The 17,609-nt window shown below is 50.6% G+C and overlaps 1 protein-coding gene across 1 annotated transcript; it reads right to left on the bottom strand.

The window, feature by feature from the left end:
• Positions 1-602: 602 nt before the first annotated feature.
• CLEC3B (C-type lectin domain family 3 member B) lies at positions 603-8,597 on the bottom strand (the record flags this gene model as incomplete). Its single annotated transcript, XM_084260226.1, has 3 exons — positions 603-2,582; positions 3,869-3,967; positions 8,492-8,597. The coding sequence occupies 3 exons, from the start codon at positions 8,595-8,597 to the stop codon at positions 2,182-2,184; spliced, it is 606 nt and encodes a 201-aa protein (XP_084116352.1). The 3' UTR covers positions 603-2,181.
• Positions 8,598-17,609: the final 9,012 nt, after the last annotated feature.

Genomic DNA, 17,609 nt, shown 5'->3' with positions numbered 1-17,609 from the left:
AGGGCATAACTATGACCTATCAAGGAGCCTTGGAAACCTTCAGGAGTAGGGTCCAGAGTAAAGCTCAGTGAAAAGCTGTCCTCTTGTGCAGAGTAGACCTAATTTCATGCGCGGTTCTGCAGCAGTTGAACTCTCCCAGACTGGCGTGGAGCACTGTTTTCTTCATGCATGGTCTTCTCTCCATCGCAGGATGCTGGGAGGCAGCCTGTGGAAGCACTGGCTCTGCACTAGGAGCTAAGGTGCCACCTCCTCCAGCACCGCTACTGCTGCCAAATGGAGGTGAGGGAAGGACCTTTCTTCTGGGTTGGCTCATACTTGGGAGTAACTTTTCCCAGCAGCAAAAGAAGGGGAGGAAGGAAATCTTGTTTGCCTGTGAAAGGATTCCCTGCCTGTATCCGGCATGTGGCATGTGACTGGGATGATAAGAGGGGAGGTTGAAATCCTATAAACCATATCCCAGGGTGGGAGGCTCATGCTTTCCGCTTATCCCCTCTGCCTTTGATATCATGGACCCTCTGACAGGTCTCTGGAGCTGCTCTGAAGAGAAATGCAAGGAGAAACATGCACTCCAATCACGACGACGCGACTCTGTTCCTTCAGCAAGCTATATATATATACATTTATTTATTTGGTAATCATTTAAACAGCGGGGAGTTTGGCAATAGTGACAGCCTCAAAGTGTGCACTCTGTGTGTGTGTGTGTGCATCAACCCCTCCAGCTTGGCTCTCCCACCCGACGCCTCAGAAGCCCCACCACCGTCACGCTGTTTTCAAAGCAAGCACCAAACTGAAATACCTCTCCTGTGAGCTCCCTGAGAGCATCATGGCTTGACACACCCAACATGGCAGCGCAGGGGACATGATCCAAACCTGAAGGGTGATGGTACAAACTCTGAACTGCAAAGAACCGCTGAAACCTTTCAGCCAACAGCCAGCAAAGCTCTGTGAAGCTACCATGATGGTCTGCACTTTCCCATCATTGCTGTTTATTTTTGGGCTTGGTTGGGGGTTTTTTTTATGAATTTTCTCTCAGTAAAAAACTGCAGAGGTCAGACCTTCAGTGTGGCATGACTTTGTTGGCACAAAAAGTACTCGGCAGATTTACGTTTGCTGAGGGCTGTGCTTGGACCAACAAAGACTGAAGTATTTCAGCTGGGTTTCTATCCCCAGAGCAGGGTGTAGGATTCCTAATGCCACTGAAGTGAGTCTTCTTGGGGTTTGTTTTCTATGGGCTTGGCTTTTACCCCTATCAACATTACATTTCTGTATAACTTTCACCTTCTATTTCTGAGAATACCCTTGACCGACTATGCTGTAAATCACTGCTGCTTTCCCCATGACGCTGGACCATAAATAAAACTTCTGATGGGCTTTATTTTAAATCTATTTTTTTTAAAGATCTGGCAGATCTCCCACTGAAATCAGTGGAACTGGCTTCTGATTGATGAGGAAAGGACTGACAAAAGAGGGAATGTTTCTGGAAAGAGAAATGCCCTTCTCAGTAAGCCAACCCATGCCTCGTTACTTGCTAGTCCCATCGTGCACACAGCAGGACGAGTCAGATAACCCGCTGAGCAGCTGGTACTCAGCCAAAAAGCCCAACTGTGTATCTCCATTACAAGCGGGAGTAACTCCCTCTACTCATCGAGCCAGGATCTTGATCTGCAGGAGCCTGAATCAGGGCACTGAGAGGGTCACTCCCACGTCCCTTGCTGTCAGGGGAAGCAAAACATGAGAAGAAAGCAGGAACTCGCTACACCAGCATCCCAACGAAGCTCAGCAAGATGGGAAAGGACATCATCCATTGCAAAGAGACAGCCCTGGGCAGCTGAGGCGGCTGTTTGCCAGGGCTGGACTGCTGCAGCGGTTCTTTGCTGAAACAACCGGGCCGCCCTAATAAATTCCCTGTGTACAAAAATATATCTATAACTCGTGCCATAGTGAGAACAATGCAGCTGCTAACAGGGCTGGGTGTAGCCAGACAAAGTGCTCTAACGCTCTCTAACCCGATACCGAGCCGTGGACAACTGTCTTTGCAAAGAGTGACGCTACTTGATCAGGTGCGCGCGTGCGTGCGTATACGTGTACAACATACACATACCCATAGCTTTATAATCCTGCTGCCAAAGGGGGAAGGCCCAGGTTGCGGGTGGGCAGAGAGAGGCGGGGAGGCCCCCGCTGCTACACAATCATGAACTGGCAGACGTAGGGCAGCTGGTCCTTGCACCGCTTGTCGAACCACTTGCCGATGGCGGCCCCGGACAAGGCCGCGCAGTTTTCCAGCTTCCCGCCATCGGGCTGGGTGGTGATTTCAGTCTCCCAGTTCTTGTAGCGGATGGGGCCGCCCGTCATGTCGACCCACTTGCCCTCGGCCGCCATGTCGTTGAGGCCCAGCCAGATCTCTACCTCGGAGCCGATGCTCTTGCGCATGTAGTCGTAGAGGGCGTCGTTCTCCTCCCCGTTCTGAGGGCTGCTGAGGGTGCCGCCCTGCGAGATGCAGTTTTCACTGGCCTCGTGGTACGTCTTGGTCTCCGAAAATGCAAGAAAGCATTTCTGATGAATTTTGGTGCCTTTCAGGCAAACTGAGGAGTTATGGCAGGAACAGAACAGAAAGACAGAAAAGGAACTGGGTTTAAAAATCAGTGACCAGGAAGAGGCAGTAGCAACAAACGCAGCGGCCAAACTGCAAACTTCATTTCTTAGGCTGCGTGGAGACTCCCAGCAGCATGGGAGTCCCTCCTATGCAAGGCAAAAGCTGCGGGGAAGGTGTTCCCACTCTGCAGACCATCAGGAAAAACAGACCTGGGGGTGGCCCTGTGACCCTCCCAGGCTTTGCTGCTGCCGGAGCAGAGGCACAGCATGGTCCTCCTAATCCTTCCCTTGGCCTCACTCTGCCCCACCTGCTGCTTTGCTTTCCCTGGGGAGCTGGATGGAGGTAAAGGTTTGTGATGGGCGCTGCCGGGTGTTGGCGTGTTTTTGGGAAACAGCCTGCTATTTCAATTCAACCACCTTCATTATGCAAGCATGAGGGAAAAAACGTCTTTAATAGGCATTGATCAGAAGTGTTGTGCTTGCATAGCTTGAGGTCTTCAGAGGAAATTTCTATTTGCCTCTGATTATATTGTTAAGAATAGGAATTATTATTTTTTTAAATGCTCTAAACCCTGGGAGTTCAGGGTACTGTAGCTAAACAATAACTAATCAGAGACAGGGAATAATATCCAAACCAGTGAGCTTGGAACTAAAGCCTTGATTTTGCTTGTGTTCCCTTTCTTTTTAGAAGCAAATTCTCCTTGACTAGCATTTTCATCTCATTTCTGTTTCGTGTTTGGCAAATCTCTCTCTTATCAGTGTCAGTGGAGTATTGCACAGAGTAATCACCGAGCATCGTCAGAAGATGGACATTTTAGAGACCCTCTGCATGTGTTCAATGAAGCATGGTGGGACTGACCTCTGGGACTTTCCCAGGGCAATTTTATGGTACATGCAAGAGACCAGAGCACCATGTCACCAGGATTCAGACAGCTACATTTGACTGAAGTACCAATCCTCTGATTCATAAAGAAAAATGAACATTTGCCATAGTGTCATAGAAATACCCACAGCTTTACAAATGGGAAGCTCTGGCACATGAAGAGGGAGGCCACACTCTGTACAACTCATGTCACTAACTGCTTGAGGACCTTCATCCGCCTGGAGGAACTCTAGCAAGCCCACACTTTGATTCCCCAAGCTCTGTCCCCACGGTGGACTCCTTGTCACAGGACACTTGGGGATCTCTTGTTAAAGCATGAGGAGCAATTGTAGACCTTTATAAGCAGCTCCTTTCTCAAAGCAAAAGCCGTGCCCTCTTGAGCAAGTTCTTTACCTGTCTGGAGCGCTTGCTTTTCCTTAAGCAGAGCAACCTCCTGAGAGATGTTGTCAATCATGGCCTTCAGGTCTTCAATCATTTTGAGGCTCACACCATCTGTTGGAGAAACCAAGGGAAGAGCATAAACATCGGCTGTGTCACCTGGGGAGGCAGCCAAAGCTGTTCCTACCATCAAAACTCACTGCTTCTCTGCCCTCAGAGAAAGACAAACAAAGGGATCCACAAAGTCACCATCTGTTCCCTTGCACATCCATCAGAGTGAGCATTTGCTCTCAAGTCTGGTTCCATCAGCAACCCAATTTTCCCAGTTTGGGTTTCTGGGGTTTGCACCCTGTGGGGCTTTGTGGGGAGGTGGTGTCCCCATGGGCTGCTGCTGCAGTGCCGGTGTGTGGGTCACATGCATGAACATCACGAGGTGCAGGCTTGTCTCTGGAAGCCCCTGTGTAGGGCTCTCATCAAGGGTGGTGCTGCACTAGGGTCAAGCTCCCAAAATGCAGAAGGGCACCATATGATGCTGCCCTTCCTGAGCAGGAGTCCTGCTGCACACAAGGGGTTTGTGGGGAACTTAAAGCTGCTGCTGAATAGGATTTATTGTGGGGTTTGGGTCTTTTTAACTCTTAAAAAAACATGTTCCCTCTCCCTCTCTCTCTTCACTGTCACTGCACACCTTCCTGGGCTTCCTTAAACACCCTAATGCATGATCTTCTCTATATGCACTCCTTGCTGTGCCCCCACATAAGCTTGCTCTCATGGGCACTTTGGCAGGAAAGCACCTTGCTCACCAGGCTGACACTCAGCAGGAAGGGGCTGGGAGGGCTGCAGTACCTCCACCAGACCTGCCCCTGTACTGCCAGCTACCCCATCCCTCAGCCCACCAACCACACCATCTCTCAGGCCTCTGCTCTGCCTCCGCCTTCAGTGCAGTTACCCAAAAACCTGGCCTCCTGCTGCGAGAAGAAGACACCTCCTTGCCTGAGGAACTGTTTGCAGCCTGCTAATAAAGCCAAGTCGTGCTAGATGTGCTGTTTCTGCAACAGCTCCGGCCAGCTATTAATGGGTACTTGGATTTCTTCTATTATGGAGCAAAAGGACCATTGTGCCTCTGAGGTGGCAGGAGATGAGGCATTGGGGTTTTTTTAATTCCTTACACTTTCTCTGCTGCTCCCATTGCTTTACCTTGCCTAGCATAAGCATCTGGTAGTCCTCATGGGCTGAAAGGTGGGGGGGACACACACACAATTTGCCCACAATTGCAGTAGGACAGGTTTCCTCAAAGCTCAGGGAGATGTGAAGCTGGGGCACCAAGCCAGGGAAGTGGGGGAGCAGCTCGGATGCAGAGCAAAACCACCACTGAAAGATCACATGGTGCCTTGAATACAAAAAGCCAGGTACATCAGGAGGAGGGCATTAAGCTGCTTTACTTGTTGCCCAATTTCCAGGTTCACTTAGTGCTGAGGCACTAATTATTTTGGTGCCTTTGATGAAAACAATTTGTGGGAAACAGCTAATTAACACGCTTCTTTGCATCCCCCTCCCCACCCCTTCACCCCCATGCAAGCCTCTCTTGCAACAGATGTCCCTTAGGTTTAAGTAACATCCAAGGGCCACGGCAGGACCCTGCCAATGAGCCTTCCTGGAGCAGGTCCTTGCGTTGTTCCAGCCCAGTTTTACTGGTGGGATTCCATCTAGAGTGCCCTGTCACCCAAGGTGGACATATCTCCTTGATAAATACTTAACACCCCCCCCATCCCTTTTCACCACCTAGTTTCCAAGCCCGGGGCCACAAGATGTTCCTGCAGCAGCGTGTCCATCAGAGAGAATGGGGAGCTGTTAATTTGTGCTTCAGCCAAGTCAATAAACACCGAGTGCTCCGTTTTACTGCCAGAGGTTTTTGCCCCTGCACTGTCATTTCCTCAAGCCTGGCCCCCTGGAGCCCATGGTCAAGGCTGTTAGAGTCTGGGTTTGGGTTTGACTGAAGCCAATGCCAATGCTGCCCATGGGAGCTGGAGCAGGTCCTTGGGTGCCTAACCATGAGCAGCGGGACCCAGCGTGGGCAGAGAGGAGGTGAAAAGGAGATTCACAGAAGGATGTGGTTTGAAAGCCTGGCCCAGTAATGTATTTGATGCTGCAAATTGGGAGCTCTTGCCCATTTTATTTTGTTCCAGTTATGTGCTGAACAACCACAGGACCCCTCTGAGCTCCACTTCGATTATTTAACTGCCCCTGCATGAAATTTGGCTGAGTGTCCAGGGTGCTTCGCTGTGCCTTGCAGTTGGCCCCTGGTCCAGAGGAGCAAACTGAACATGCTGGCGCAGGGCTGATGTCAGTGTAAATGTTCACAGGTGTTTTCTGGGAAGAGCAATCTGTCTCCAAGATTACACAGGAATTTTGGGAGCCTCAGGAGCACTGCCCGCGTCAGCCGCTACCCACTCGATTAAAGCATCCAGATTCTGTTGGCTGGCTCAAATTACCTTAAAATTACACAAGAGCTATGTAAAGATGCTCCCTCCCATGCCTCCAGCATCCTGCTGCAGTTGTGACTGAGGGGAGCTCTCCCAGGGCTGGTGGATCCACAACCTCTACCCCTGAGCTGGGGAGTTGGGGGCTTCCATTGCCTGCAATGTCTCCTGCCTCCCCTGAGCACCCTTCTGGGCGAGCCCCAATGACGGCCATAGGAGGAGGCAAATCCCAAGACATCAGGGTTGAGGGAAGAGTTTGCTGATCCACCACATCTGGAAAAATCACTGGGGAGCAATTCAAGGGGGAAAAAAAAAACCCCAAGCCAAAGCAGGCAAAGCGAACACGCTGTCTCAGCGTTTTCTAAATAAAATGGGGGGGTTCACATTGAAACAGCAACATTTTTTTCTGAAGCAGGTCCAAATACAAGTAGCAATTACAACAAAGAAGAGGAAACAAAAGGGGAAAAAAAAGAAAGAAAGAAAAAGCTTGTCTCAAATTATCGTTTTCTTTTCTAACATTTGTGGTTTGGCTGCAGGGATTTAAAAATGGAAAGAACACAGCCACACACCCCAACCCTCCCGTGGCTTCACCCTGCACAACACTCTCAGACAAAGGGCAGGGGGTGAGCTGGGATCGGGGAGGGGGGGTGGGGGTGGGTGCAGAACGACTGGGGGCTTGGGATGGAGATTCAGGCATCCTACCCTTGCAAGGCAGGAGTGGCCAATCCCCAAGCCCCTGCAGCGGGTGGGCAGGCACACTTGGATGTGGGGAGGGGCTGGGGGAAAAAAGGAGTGGGGGGTTTAGGGCTTCCCGCGCCCTCTTTCCCTACCACCTGGCACTGATGAAAATCAGAGAAAAGTTAACCAAGACATGGTGGAAGTTTCCAGTTAAGGTGGGGTAGCTGACCCATAGTGGGGCTTTGAAAAGAAACCCCAAAGCTCTTGAGAAAAAGTGTCACTGGCTGTTCCAAAGGGCTTGATTTTCAGGGAGGAAAAAAATTACTCCACTCTGAAAAATGTTTTTAAATCACAGCCCGATTTTCCTGTCAAAAAGGCGATTTTTCTCCCACCTTCTCATCACCAATGGGTTACCTACAGCGGCTCCAAGTGACACAGAGAGGAAAATAAGATTTCTAAGAAACTCATTTCCATCTCTGCTGGTACCTATGTACCCTATACCAGCCCAAGGGGGAACCTTTGCTCTGGAAAACAGCCACAGGCCAGAGATGTGGAATATGCATCCATATGGTGATTCCACGGGAAGGTGTCATGGGAAGAAAAGGTGACATTTCTCAAGGATGGGATCTGATGGAAACAGCCACCAGCTGAGTGCAGTGAGCAGCCAGGCCAAGTGAATTCCTGGGATGCTTCTTCCTCGGCTCCCTGCTCCCTTCCAAGCAGCTGAGTGCCCGCCAGAAGCAGGCTACAGTCGGACACGTCAGGCAGGCAGGCTCACACCACCGGAGCCTTCCTTACCTGTTTTCTCCTAGAATTAATGAGCATTGAGTCAGAGGGAGGAGGGATGTGGGGGGAGAAAGGGGGGGGAAAGCATGGGGGAAAAGAAAATTTAGGCATCTTTTTCTGTGTGTTGCCCTCTGGTAAGACTGAGCAGCCACAGCATGTGTAGAGCTTGACATACACCCGGGGCAAGCACTAGGAAATGAAGACTGATGCTGGTATTTAATGGATTATGTATTATCTGCCTACTCTTGTCTCTGGTTCTACAGCAGCCGCCGGTCATCTGCCACTTGCTTTTGGGAAATGAATGAATAAATAAGGGTGGGAGGGAAAGAGGGGTCACAGAAAGGGAGAGTTCAATAGAGGAAAAGTTTGGGGTGAACTTTAGTGGTAAGACAGAAAATATGTTGTCCCTCTGAAGTTCAGACTGAGCTGCCCCATCAAACTGATTCCAGGTATGGACCCACCAAAACAGTTCAATAGCCTTGCTGTTTCACAGGCAGGCTACACAGTCATTCCCATGGAGGGAGGGCGGAGGGAGTCGGGGGAAGACTATTCGATTTTCAGATGCTTTTTAAACAAAAAAGTCATTAAATCTCTATTAACTGCCCAAACCACCGAACTAATTGCATTCATCCATCCTCCCCCTGCCCCCCTCCCCACCCCAAGCCCTGCTGAGAAGGTGCTGATGCTCCTTCCTTACCTTTTTTGGACGCCGCCGGCTTTTGCCGGACTTTGGAGTTTTGCTGGCTGGAGACATGGGCGAGGGAGAGGAGGCAGAGGAGCAGGCAGGCTCCCCGGAGCGCCATGCCGGTGCTGAACAGAGGTGGAAAGGCTCCGCTCTGCCCTCAGCCAGCCGGCTTAACACCAGAAATGGCTGTCCCAGACAGCCGCCTGCTGAGCCCCAGCCAGAGGCAGCCTCCCGGCCCCGGCAGGAGGGGGGTGGGAGGGGGGGGGTGCTCCGGGAGCTCCAGCCAAGGTTGAAAACATCTCAGCGGGTTTGCATTTCTTAGCAGGCTGCTTGGTTTCACTTAAAAAAAAAACCCATATAAATGGGGGAATGAACCTACCGAAAGAGTGCATGAGGCAGAGCTGTGGAACGATTTCCTATGGGTTTTAGCAAAATGCCGTGGGTCAGCAGCACCAGTGACGATGTGAGGGGTGAAATAGAGTTTGGGTGGCTGAGGGAATAGCAGAGAGCCATCCTGTGGGGCTGCCTGCAAGGGATGCAGCAGTGGTGGAGGGAGTGTGCGGGGGGTGCCTGAGCACCCCAGTGCCCACCATGACATGATGGATGCCCTGTATGGAGGTTTCTGGCAAGTTCTCCCAAATTTATGTTTGTTCTGTGCCCATGCAGAGCACCTTGGTGGTGCCTCCCCTCCTCAACCCCCAGTTATGAGACCCCCTGCCAAAGCAGGTTCCCTAGGACAGGTCGCACAGGGAGGCATCCAGACGGGTCTTGAATATCTCCAGAGAAGGAGACTCCACCACCTCCCTGGGCAGCCTGTCCCAGGGCTCTGTCACCCTCAATGTGTAAAAGCTCTTCCGCATGTTGGTGCGGAACTTCCTGTGCTCCAACTTGCAGCCATTGCCCCTTGTCCTGTCTCCACAGACCACTGAAAAGAGGCTGGCTATTTCCCCATGTGTCCCACACTTCAGATATTTATACACACTAATCAGATCTTTTCTCAAGGCTGAACAGCCCCAGCTCACTCAGCCTTTCCTCATAGGGAAGATGCTCCAGGCCTTTAATTATCTTTGTAGCCCTCCGCTGGACTCTTCCCAGGAGATCCCTGTCTTTTTTTACACCATGGATCCCAGAACTGGACACAATTCTCCAGGTGGGGCCTGACCAGGGCAGGTCCCATTTGGGGACAGTTGGAAGGCAGCTCCCAGTCCTGGGCTCAAATTGCTGGTTCTGGGGCAGTTCCAGCGTAAATCACTGTCCTCGGGGGTGGGTGAGGACTGCTGCATTGGCCATACTGTTCCCTGGGACTTTCTTTTATCAGGCCTGTGCAGAAGTGTGGAAGGAGAAAGCTGGGAAGATGTTCCACCTGTTTACTACAGATGTCCCACTCAGAGGAACGTGGCTCCATCTCTCTGCCAAGTGCATTGTGTCAGCCTGATGCGGGGCCGCTCCGCCTCCTCCCTCTGGCAGCGCTCACACTTAGGACAGTCATGACCTTAAGGTGCTCTTTGCACTTGACAAACCTGGCACACACCAGAGCTGATAATCCAAAGTATCTCGTGGCCATTTGATAATCCAAAGTATCTCAGTGTCACAGCACTGAGATGATTCATCAGGCACGGTTGATGCTTCGTACCCATCCGTCTGGAGTCGGGTTGAGTATGTGCGGGGGATCTTCACTATGGCCAGCCATGTGGTAAGGCAATCAAAACCAACTAGAAGTTCGGGTCTTTATTCAGTTTTGGGAATGTGCAGGCTTCTAAATAGCCCAGCACTGTAAGAGATGACTGTGATAATCTGGATTTGGGATGGGGGGAACACATTCCACAGAAATCCATTTGCGCCCAGCAGGGTCCCAGCCTGACCTCAGCCCAGCCCAGCTGCTCCAAGAGCAGCCTGGCAAGCTAAAGCAAAACCACTGCCTCATTTTTTGGGTGCTGGGCTTGTCCAGCAGCTCCAGCATGAGCGGGTGAGCCTGTCCTGCAGAAGAAACAGGAGCAAGTGGAGGAAATTTGTGTGGAGAGGGGAAAGGACAGACAGGTATTCTAAAGAACAAAGAGCTCTGGGCATCAGCCATTCACCTTAAATCTTTTCTGAAAAATTAAGGCGAGATGCCACCCAGCACAGTGTGAGCCCCTGAAGTCACAGGCACATAAAAGGTCCAAGATAAAGAGGGGTGTGGCTGGAAAGAGAGCTGCCATTGATTTAGTTTGGCTGTGACTGCTTTAAAGAGCTCCTCTGCATTCCAACTTTTGAAGCCAAGGAAGAACAGGTTTGGTTTTCAACTCCCTGTTAACCACACACACAGACCCACTCTGATTTATGCCAGAGGATATGTGTTTTGGGGATTTGCAGTTCTCCTGCCGGAGCTATTCCAAAATGGGATGGAGCCCAAGAGGTGCCACACACCTGCATGCACATGTATGTTCCCTTCCTTTGACACTCCAGTAGCAGTGACCTATCCAGAACACTTTTTATGGTAACTCAGCACCTCCCAGTTTTCCTTGGCTCCAGATTTGCTTGCCTGCCTTTGCTTTGATTCATGTCCTGCCATGCTGAGGGGGGAAAAACTCAAAATACTCCCATTGCTGCTGTGAGTGAAACAGACAGCTCTGATGGGGAGCCTCATGTTAATCCCAAATCACAGGTTTCTGGGTAGCTGGGACCTGCAGGAGGATTGCATTTCTCTCATTTCCCCAGTTGAAATGAGAAGGGAGGGAGGTCAGCTCCTCTCTGAGCATGAACGTCCCCATACTTAAGGTCTGCAACCAAGGGGGGGAGGGCTTCTCCCTGTGCCAGCAAGTAGGTCCTGTGCCTTATGCCACTCGAAATTTTCTTGGAAAAGAGAAAAATGAAAAGAAGTAGAGTTAAAAAGCTTGTCCCTGGCTGTAACACCTATTTGCAGGGGACTCTCTTGCAATTCTGCCTTGTGTGAGCTGTAAAGATAAATCCCCGATGCTGTAAAAGCTCATGAACCCACCTGACAGGAGCAGGGCAAAGTGCTGCTGCCATGGGTGCAGAGCAGGGGTGCAGAGCAGGGGTGCTACCAGGCACAGAGCATCCCCCCATCCCCCCACCCCTCGTGCCTTAGCTCCTGCCAAAGGCAGAGGCTGCAGTTCCCATTAAATAAGGGAGCTATTGATGGTCCTTTCTAAGCCTGGGCTCTTCAGGCAGATACCATGCTTTGGAGATCCCGATGATTCATGCTGCTTATGTAAAGGGAGGCGTGGGAGGTGGGTAGAGGTAATCCTTTTCATTAGATGAACTAACAGAACTGGAAGGCACCGGCCCAGGCTTTGGCCACTGGAACCCTTCCCCTTCGGGGCTGAAAGTGAGTGGTGAATGTCAGAGCTGAGGAGCAGCAGCCGGGAGGCTCGGGAGGCACGTACAGCCCCTCAGAGAGCATGGGAGCGGGCAGCAGGGGAAAGAGAGCACAGGCAGGTTGATGGAAGGGTTAGTGAGAAGGAGAAAGGCTGTAATTATGCCAAGAAACCCGGGTTTTGCCCATGATTTTTTTCAATCTGTACAATTATGGAACTTAATTCCCAGTAAAAACACTTCACTCCCTGGTTTCAAGCCCCATCGCCGGGTCACACTGACAGTGGTTCTTGTTAGCTGCAAGGAAACTGCTTTGAGATGAAATAGAAGAGGGCAGAAGAACGTATGCTTATGGAAACCATCCCAAGGCTGCAAGAAAGCAGTCAGAAAAAGTTTACGTGGCTTTGGAAAACCCAATAAGCAGTCTGAGATGCTGAACTTGGAAGGCTTTCAGTTAGCAAAACAGTGGCTGGAATAAGCCCATGGAAGGAAGCTGGATGCTCCTGGCAGTGGTGCAGACCTGTGATTTTGTGCCCAGCTAGGCAAGGAAACGGGCAGCGAGATCAGAGGCTATTTTGACTCGGCTCCTAGGAAATGAGCAAGCATTGCCCAGCCAAGAGGTGAGGCAGTGCCACGGCACAATGGCTGGAAGGTGGAAGGGTGGACTAGAGAGCCCTATTCACACGGCTATTATCAAGATAGGCAACTACCAGCCCTGGCTTTTCAGGGCTAAGGTACAGGTTCAAAGGCAGGCCACCACAACGCTGAACGACTCTCACTCTTTGCCTGCAGCCCCCCATCTCCTCCAGGAAGGCTCCCACCTCCCCTGCCAGCGCTGTCAGCAGGGGGAGACCCGAAAGCATCTTTACACGCAGGGCAGTGCAGCTCAGTGGCTTGGCCCGTGGCTGGGGCAGCAGGCAGGGTTCTGTACCACCGCTGCCTTCACCCAAATCCACTCTGCAGGGGGAGGACCTGCGTCTCAGCAGCACCCCAGGAACCTCAGAGAAGAACAGGAGAGAAGCAGTGCTGGGCAGCGAGAGACGTGCTGCGAGGGAGAGGGGCTAGCAGGAGAAAATCTCTGGTTATTAATTAGCCGCTGCCCGACCTCAGGCTGGCATCGGTCCTGACTGCACCAGCACAAACATCAGAGCAGGTTCAAATGGAAAGAGCCGAGTCTATGGATCATTGTTTGTGAGAGCAATGGAGAAGAAATGCGATAATGGTTCAGGAAAGGGCGGTTTTCATAAAGGACAATGACGGGGAAAGCCAAGGAGTCAGCACTTTGCCAAAGCGTTATCCCCAGCCCCAACTTTAGGAAACTGGCTCCAAGCCTAAGGAGGGACCTTTCCCATCACATCCCATGGCAAGCACAGCTCACATCCCTACCCCACATTCACCAAGGGTCATAGGACAGAAGGATTTGTGCTAAAGGATATCCTGGGCCTTAAACCTGACCCAAAGGTGACGAACTTGAGTTCAATTGCTGTCAGTTGCTCAAAATCCTCCTGTTTCCAATAGGAGTTTGCACCAAAGAACTCGCTCTCCTTTCTGCTTGGAGCACGTGGCTCCTGTAGGCTAGGGGTAAATTAAATCTTCACTGCTTTGCTTTTCTGCCCATTATACAGGTGCCAGAGTCCAACCAGCCAAAGGAAAACTGTAGTCAAGCATCTAAATCTAACACCCAAACTCTGGAGAAATTCCTAGCTGTGTAGAATTGCCGAGCAGACTGCACGAAACCGACCGTCTCGGCACCAGCTGAAGTTAAGTCAGTGTTGAAATGAAAGTCAGAGCTTCAGGGCTGGCAGGCAGACAGCAGTTCTGCCAGCTTAGGAGCTTCTTGCATGTTGTTCTCACCTTCTGAGTGACTGGTTTGCTTCTCTGTGGCTATGGATGCTGAATAAGGGATGTTAAGACAAATCCAGAATCAGCCTTTCAGATGTCTTCATTTTCTCTATTTAGGAAAAAAGGTTTTGTGATCAGCCAGCAGGAAGAAAGCAATCCATGCCCTTGAAAAGCTCCAGATTAAAACTGGGCCCAATCTGGGGGAAAAGGAGAGAGGTAGGACTTAAATTGTCACCTTTCAACCTGCAGGTTTCCAACCCTGAACTTGCCGTTTGCCAAAACACAGCGAGAACGTGCGGCGAGCGCGCTCCTCTGGAAGGGAGGGTCTGCTGGGCACTGGCTCGGCCGGCCTGCAATGCCCAAACACACAGCTTGCTGTCCCCACCGGGTGGAAGAGGGCCCCTCTAAGGTCAGCAAGCAGCTGAGATGTCACTCCCCTTCCCCTCCTCAAGGTATTAGCTCAGGGGCCGCCATAACTATGACCTTCTGTCTAGACCAGGGAGATCAAATCTCATCTACAAATGGACGTGAAAACTCAGGGGTGACCGTGTTGCTAATCCCACCCTGACCTTAAGACAGAATACCACCAGCCATGTTCATAGAGCCTGCAAGATACCCACAGCCTTATTAAAAAGCATTCCAGTTGATGAAACCAAGGTTGGAACCATCACCTGGGAGTCCTTAACAGCAGAACATTTAAGATCCCAGCGTTGTTCTGCAGGAACAGTATGAGGTCTTTGTTGCTGGATAGCAAGAGATGCAGCTGACCCGAGGAAGAAGCAAGGAGTTGTGGTGTCTCCATGGGGAGATGAGTACCGAAGTGCCCTGGCGTGGCCAAGCGCTATGACTGGGTGGCTGATGGAAAAGGATGGAGGGATCAGGCGTTGGAAGTGCCGGCCTGAAACCAGACACTGACACCGGCCTCAGCGAGGCACAGCTAACTGGAGCATCCACGTTTTACCTCCCAGGGAACAGCTGCCTCACACCAGCAGGGAGTGCAAACCAGCAGGGACACACTCGGAGATGAGGAGGGGCTGGGGAGCAGGGAGGAACTACAGCAGGGAGGCTGGCAGCTGAGGAGCTTCGGTCCCAGCTGCAGGCCTCCTCAAGCGTGTTAAAGGAAAGGCAGGAACCAGGCCCTGAGGAAAGGACCAGAGCGCTCTCCTCTCAGGTCTTACCAAGTCGTGCTGACTTCTACCCCCCTCTCTGGGGCTCCCCAGCTGCTTATCACAGGAAAGGTCTCCAGCGGCACAGCAGGGCTGGGGAGCACCCCTCTGCTGAGGAGGGCAGTGGCATCTGCTGGAGTTTGGAACAAAGGTTGGAGGCAGTCCTAGAGAAGGTGGCAAATCCCAGTTAATTACCATTTACAGAGAAAATGCAGATGGTCCCTGACATATTGTCTACATTGGATCAAGGTGCTAAGTCCCACAAAAAGAGACATGCACACTCCAGTCTTCCAGGGGCCACAAGTGAGTTCTGACTCCCACCAACTTGTCTTTACATCAGGCTGGGCTGAGGCAAGTTGTCCCAAAGCCTAACAGTAGGTGGCATATCCCCTCTCCTCCCCACTGCCCCAGTGCCCACCCCCAGGGCAGAACAAGCTCCTTTCTCCCCCACAAACTACAGAGTTGAAATGTTCAACCATTACTGTAGCTGTGACACGTTGGCTGATGGGATTCCTGGGCTTGGTTCATCTGCTGTGCATCACCCTGAGCACAAACACAGATCTGGAGGAACACGAGAAGAAAACCAACCAGGTCCTACAGCCTTGCCCACTCCTGCTTCAAGGGGACCCTCCCTGCCAAACAGGACTGGGATACGTGGCAGCGGGTGGAAAGGTAGATTGTGTCTGGATGCACTTCAGGCATCACAAGTAAAAGCCTAGCAGGAATTGCTAGAGTCCTCATCTCCAGTACACAGCTTTCAGCCTCTCGACACTCCCAGCAGAAGCAATTAATTTCTGGGACAAACAGAGAGCTATCCCACTTCACAGATGTTTCCTCTTAGTTCTACTGGACTGGAGTCAATGAAAACGTGGCAATATCTGCACAGCAACACATGGAACTTTCCACCAGCCCAGATGGGAACAGGAGCAGTCTCAGTTGGAGCCTCTATTAAGTCTAACTGCTATTTTTGCTTGGGATGGAAGGGAGGGGTTAAAGAGAGCTAAGAAAACAAATGGGCAGCATAGCCCTCAGCATGCCTGAGAACCACAGTCTCAAAGATTTCTTGGCAGACCCTGTATCAAGTGGGAGAGCTGCAGGCCCTTTTACCCCTGTCAGAGCTTTGTTTATCCATTTGGGATATTAGTTGGTAGCAGCAAATCTCCAGGGACAGCTGAGACCAACTAGCAGCTGCATAGTATTTCTGGTCAACTTCATTATTTGTATCTCAGGGGTAGAGGCAGCCCCAGTCTGAACTGGGACCACGCTCCACCCCACTGGTTTTCAGTGCCAACAGATGGGAGGTAGCGTGTGTGGAAAGAGTAGAGCCCCTTGCAGATCCCTGGTTCATTCATTTGGTGGCTGCTTACACATGTACAGGTGCTCTGGGGGGAGGATGTGCGTGGTTAGAGGAAGCACTGCAGATACCTGCACCATGTTAGTCTACTCTTGTGCTTTTGGAAAGTTCTTGGTACCAAGTGTTTTGTGATGAGGGTAGACAGTTTTGTATGCACTGGTGTTCCACAGGATTCCCTGTGCTAGCAGTGGACACAGATGCTCAGGTTGCAAGTTTGCTTCTCAGGTATCTAGAGCACACACCCCAGACCTCAGCTGGGCTAAATAGCTGCTGTCCTTAGTACAAAGTGAAGAGGGAATGCAAATATCTTCAACTCCACAGAGGTGTCAGTTAATGTGCTTGAAGCACAGTGAGCTTTCTTCCCCCTGGTCCAGCTCTCACAATCAATTTAAAATTAAAAGGATTTGGGGAAGGGACAAGAAGCATTTTAAATGATGTAACTTGCAAAACACTTGGGAGATCCTGCAACTGGAAGCCTATGTAGAAACACACTATCATTACCACGTTACAAAACTCACCCTGGAATTAACTCTGGGCAGGCTTTAGATAGCCAGCCACAAATCTGTAGTAAAACAGGCAACAGAGGGCAGCTGTGGTTTCAGACTTGTGAGCCTCATTTAGATTAACCATTTCCTGAAACAATACAGGACCAAACCCCCCCCTGCCTGGGCTAAGCCTAAGTACGGTACTGTAAATGGGTTTTTCTCCCTTCAGTTTTCTTTCTTTCTATGTTCTTACAAATAGCTCTGCATGGCAAGGAATGGGTCACAGCAACTGCAAAGCTGATGTCAGGTTAGTCTTTGCTTCACACAGAATAACCCTTCTAGAGTACTAGTGCCTGTACTGCTATGTAGCACTATCATAACCAACCTAACCCATTACTTACAGTACTGAAAAAATCTCCTCATCTTGGGCAAACTGTGTGTGAAAACTTAACTGGTTTTCCTCTTCCTTTTCCTGCTTGTGATAGTAGTGGCTACACACATCTGAAACTCACAGTAGCACTGTGGTCACCTTGGATAATTATGTGAGTGAGCTCTAGGAAAAGGGCTGAAGGGATCCAGGGACCTTAAGTACACCCTATCTTTCCATGTGACCGTGGTTATTAGTGTGAGCTGTAATAATGTTTTGTCCTCTATCTATAGGTCTCCTCAGCAAAAAGCCTCCCCCCTTCTTCCCATCAGGCACATTTCACTCAAGAGAACGTTTTTAATTTGGTATTAGGAAATTAAAACAGGAAATGCTGCTTGAGTAAGAGCTAAAATAATTCCTGTATTATTGTAGTAACTTTTGCCATAATGTTTGTTCAAAGCTGTTCTTCTAACACTTACAGCTGAAATACAGCTTCTTGAAAATCAGCTTTATTCCTCTGACTTCTTCCATCTGTTGTCTTTTCCTGTCCTGCCAAATCAATAGCTCTTACTCTTCACTGGGCCAGACAACTGATGCAGGA

The sequence above is a fragment of the Gallinula chloropus genome, assembly GCF_964237585.1.
Source record: "Gallinula chloropus genome assembly, chromosome: 2".
NCBI lineage: Eukaryota > Metazoa > Chordata > Aves > Gruiformes > Rallidae > Gallinula > Gallinula chloropus.
This window is presented reverse-complemented; position numbering and strand designations above follow the sequence as displayed.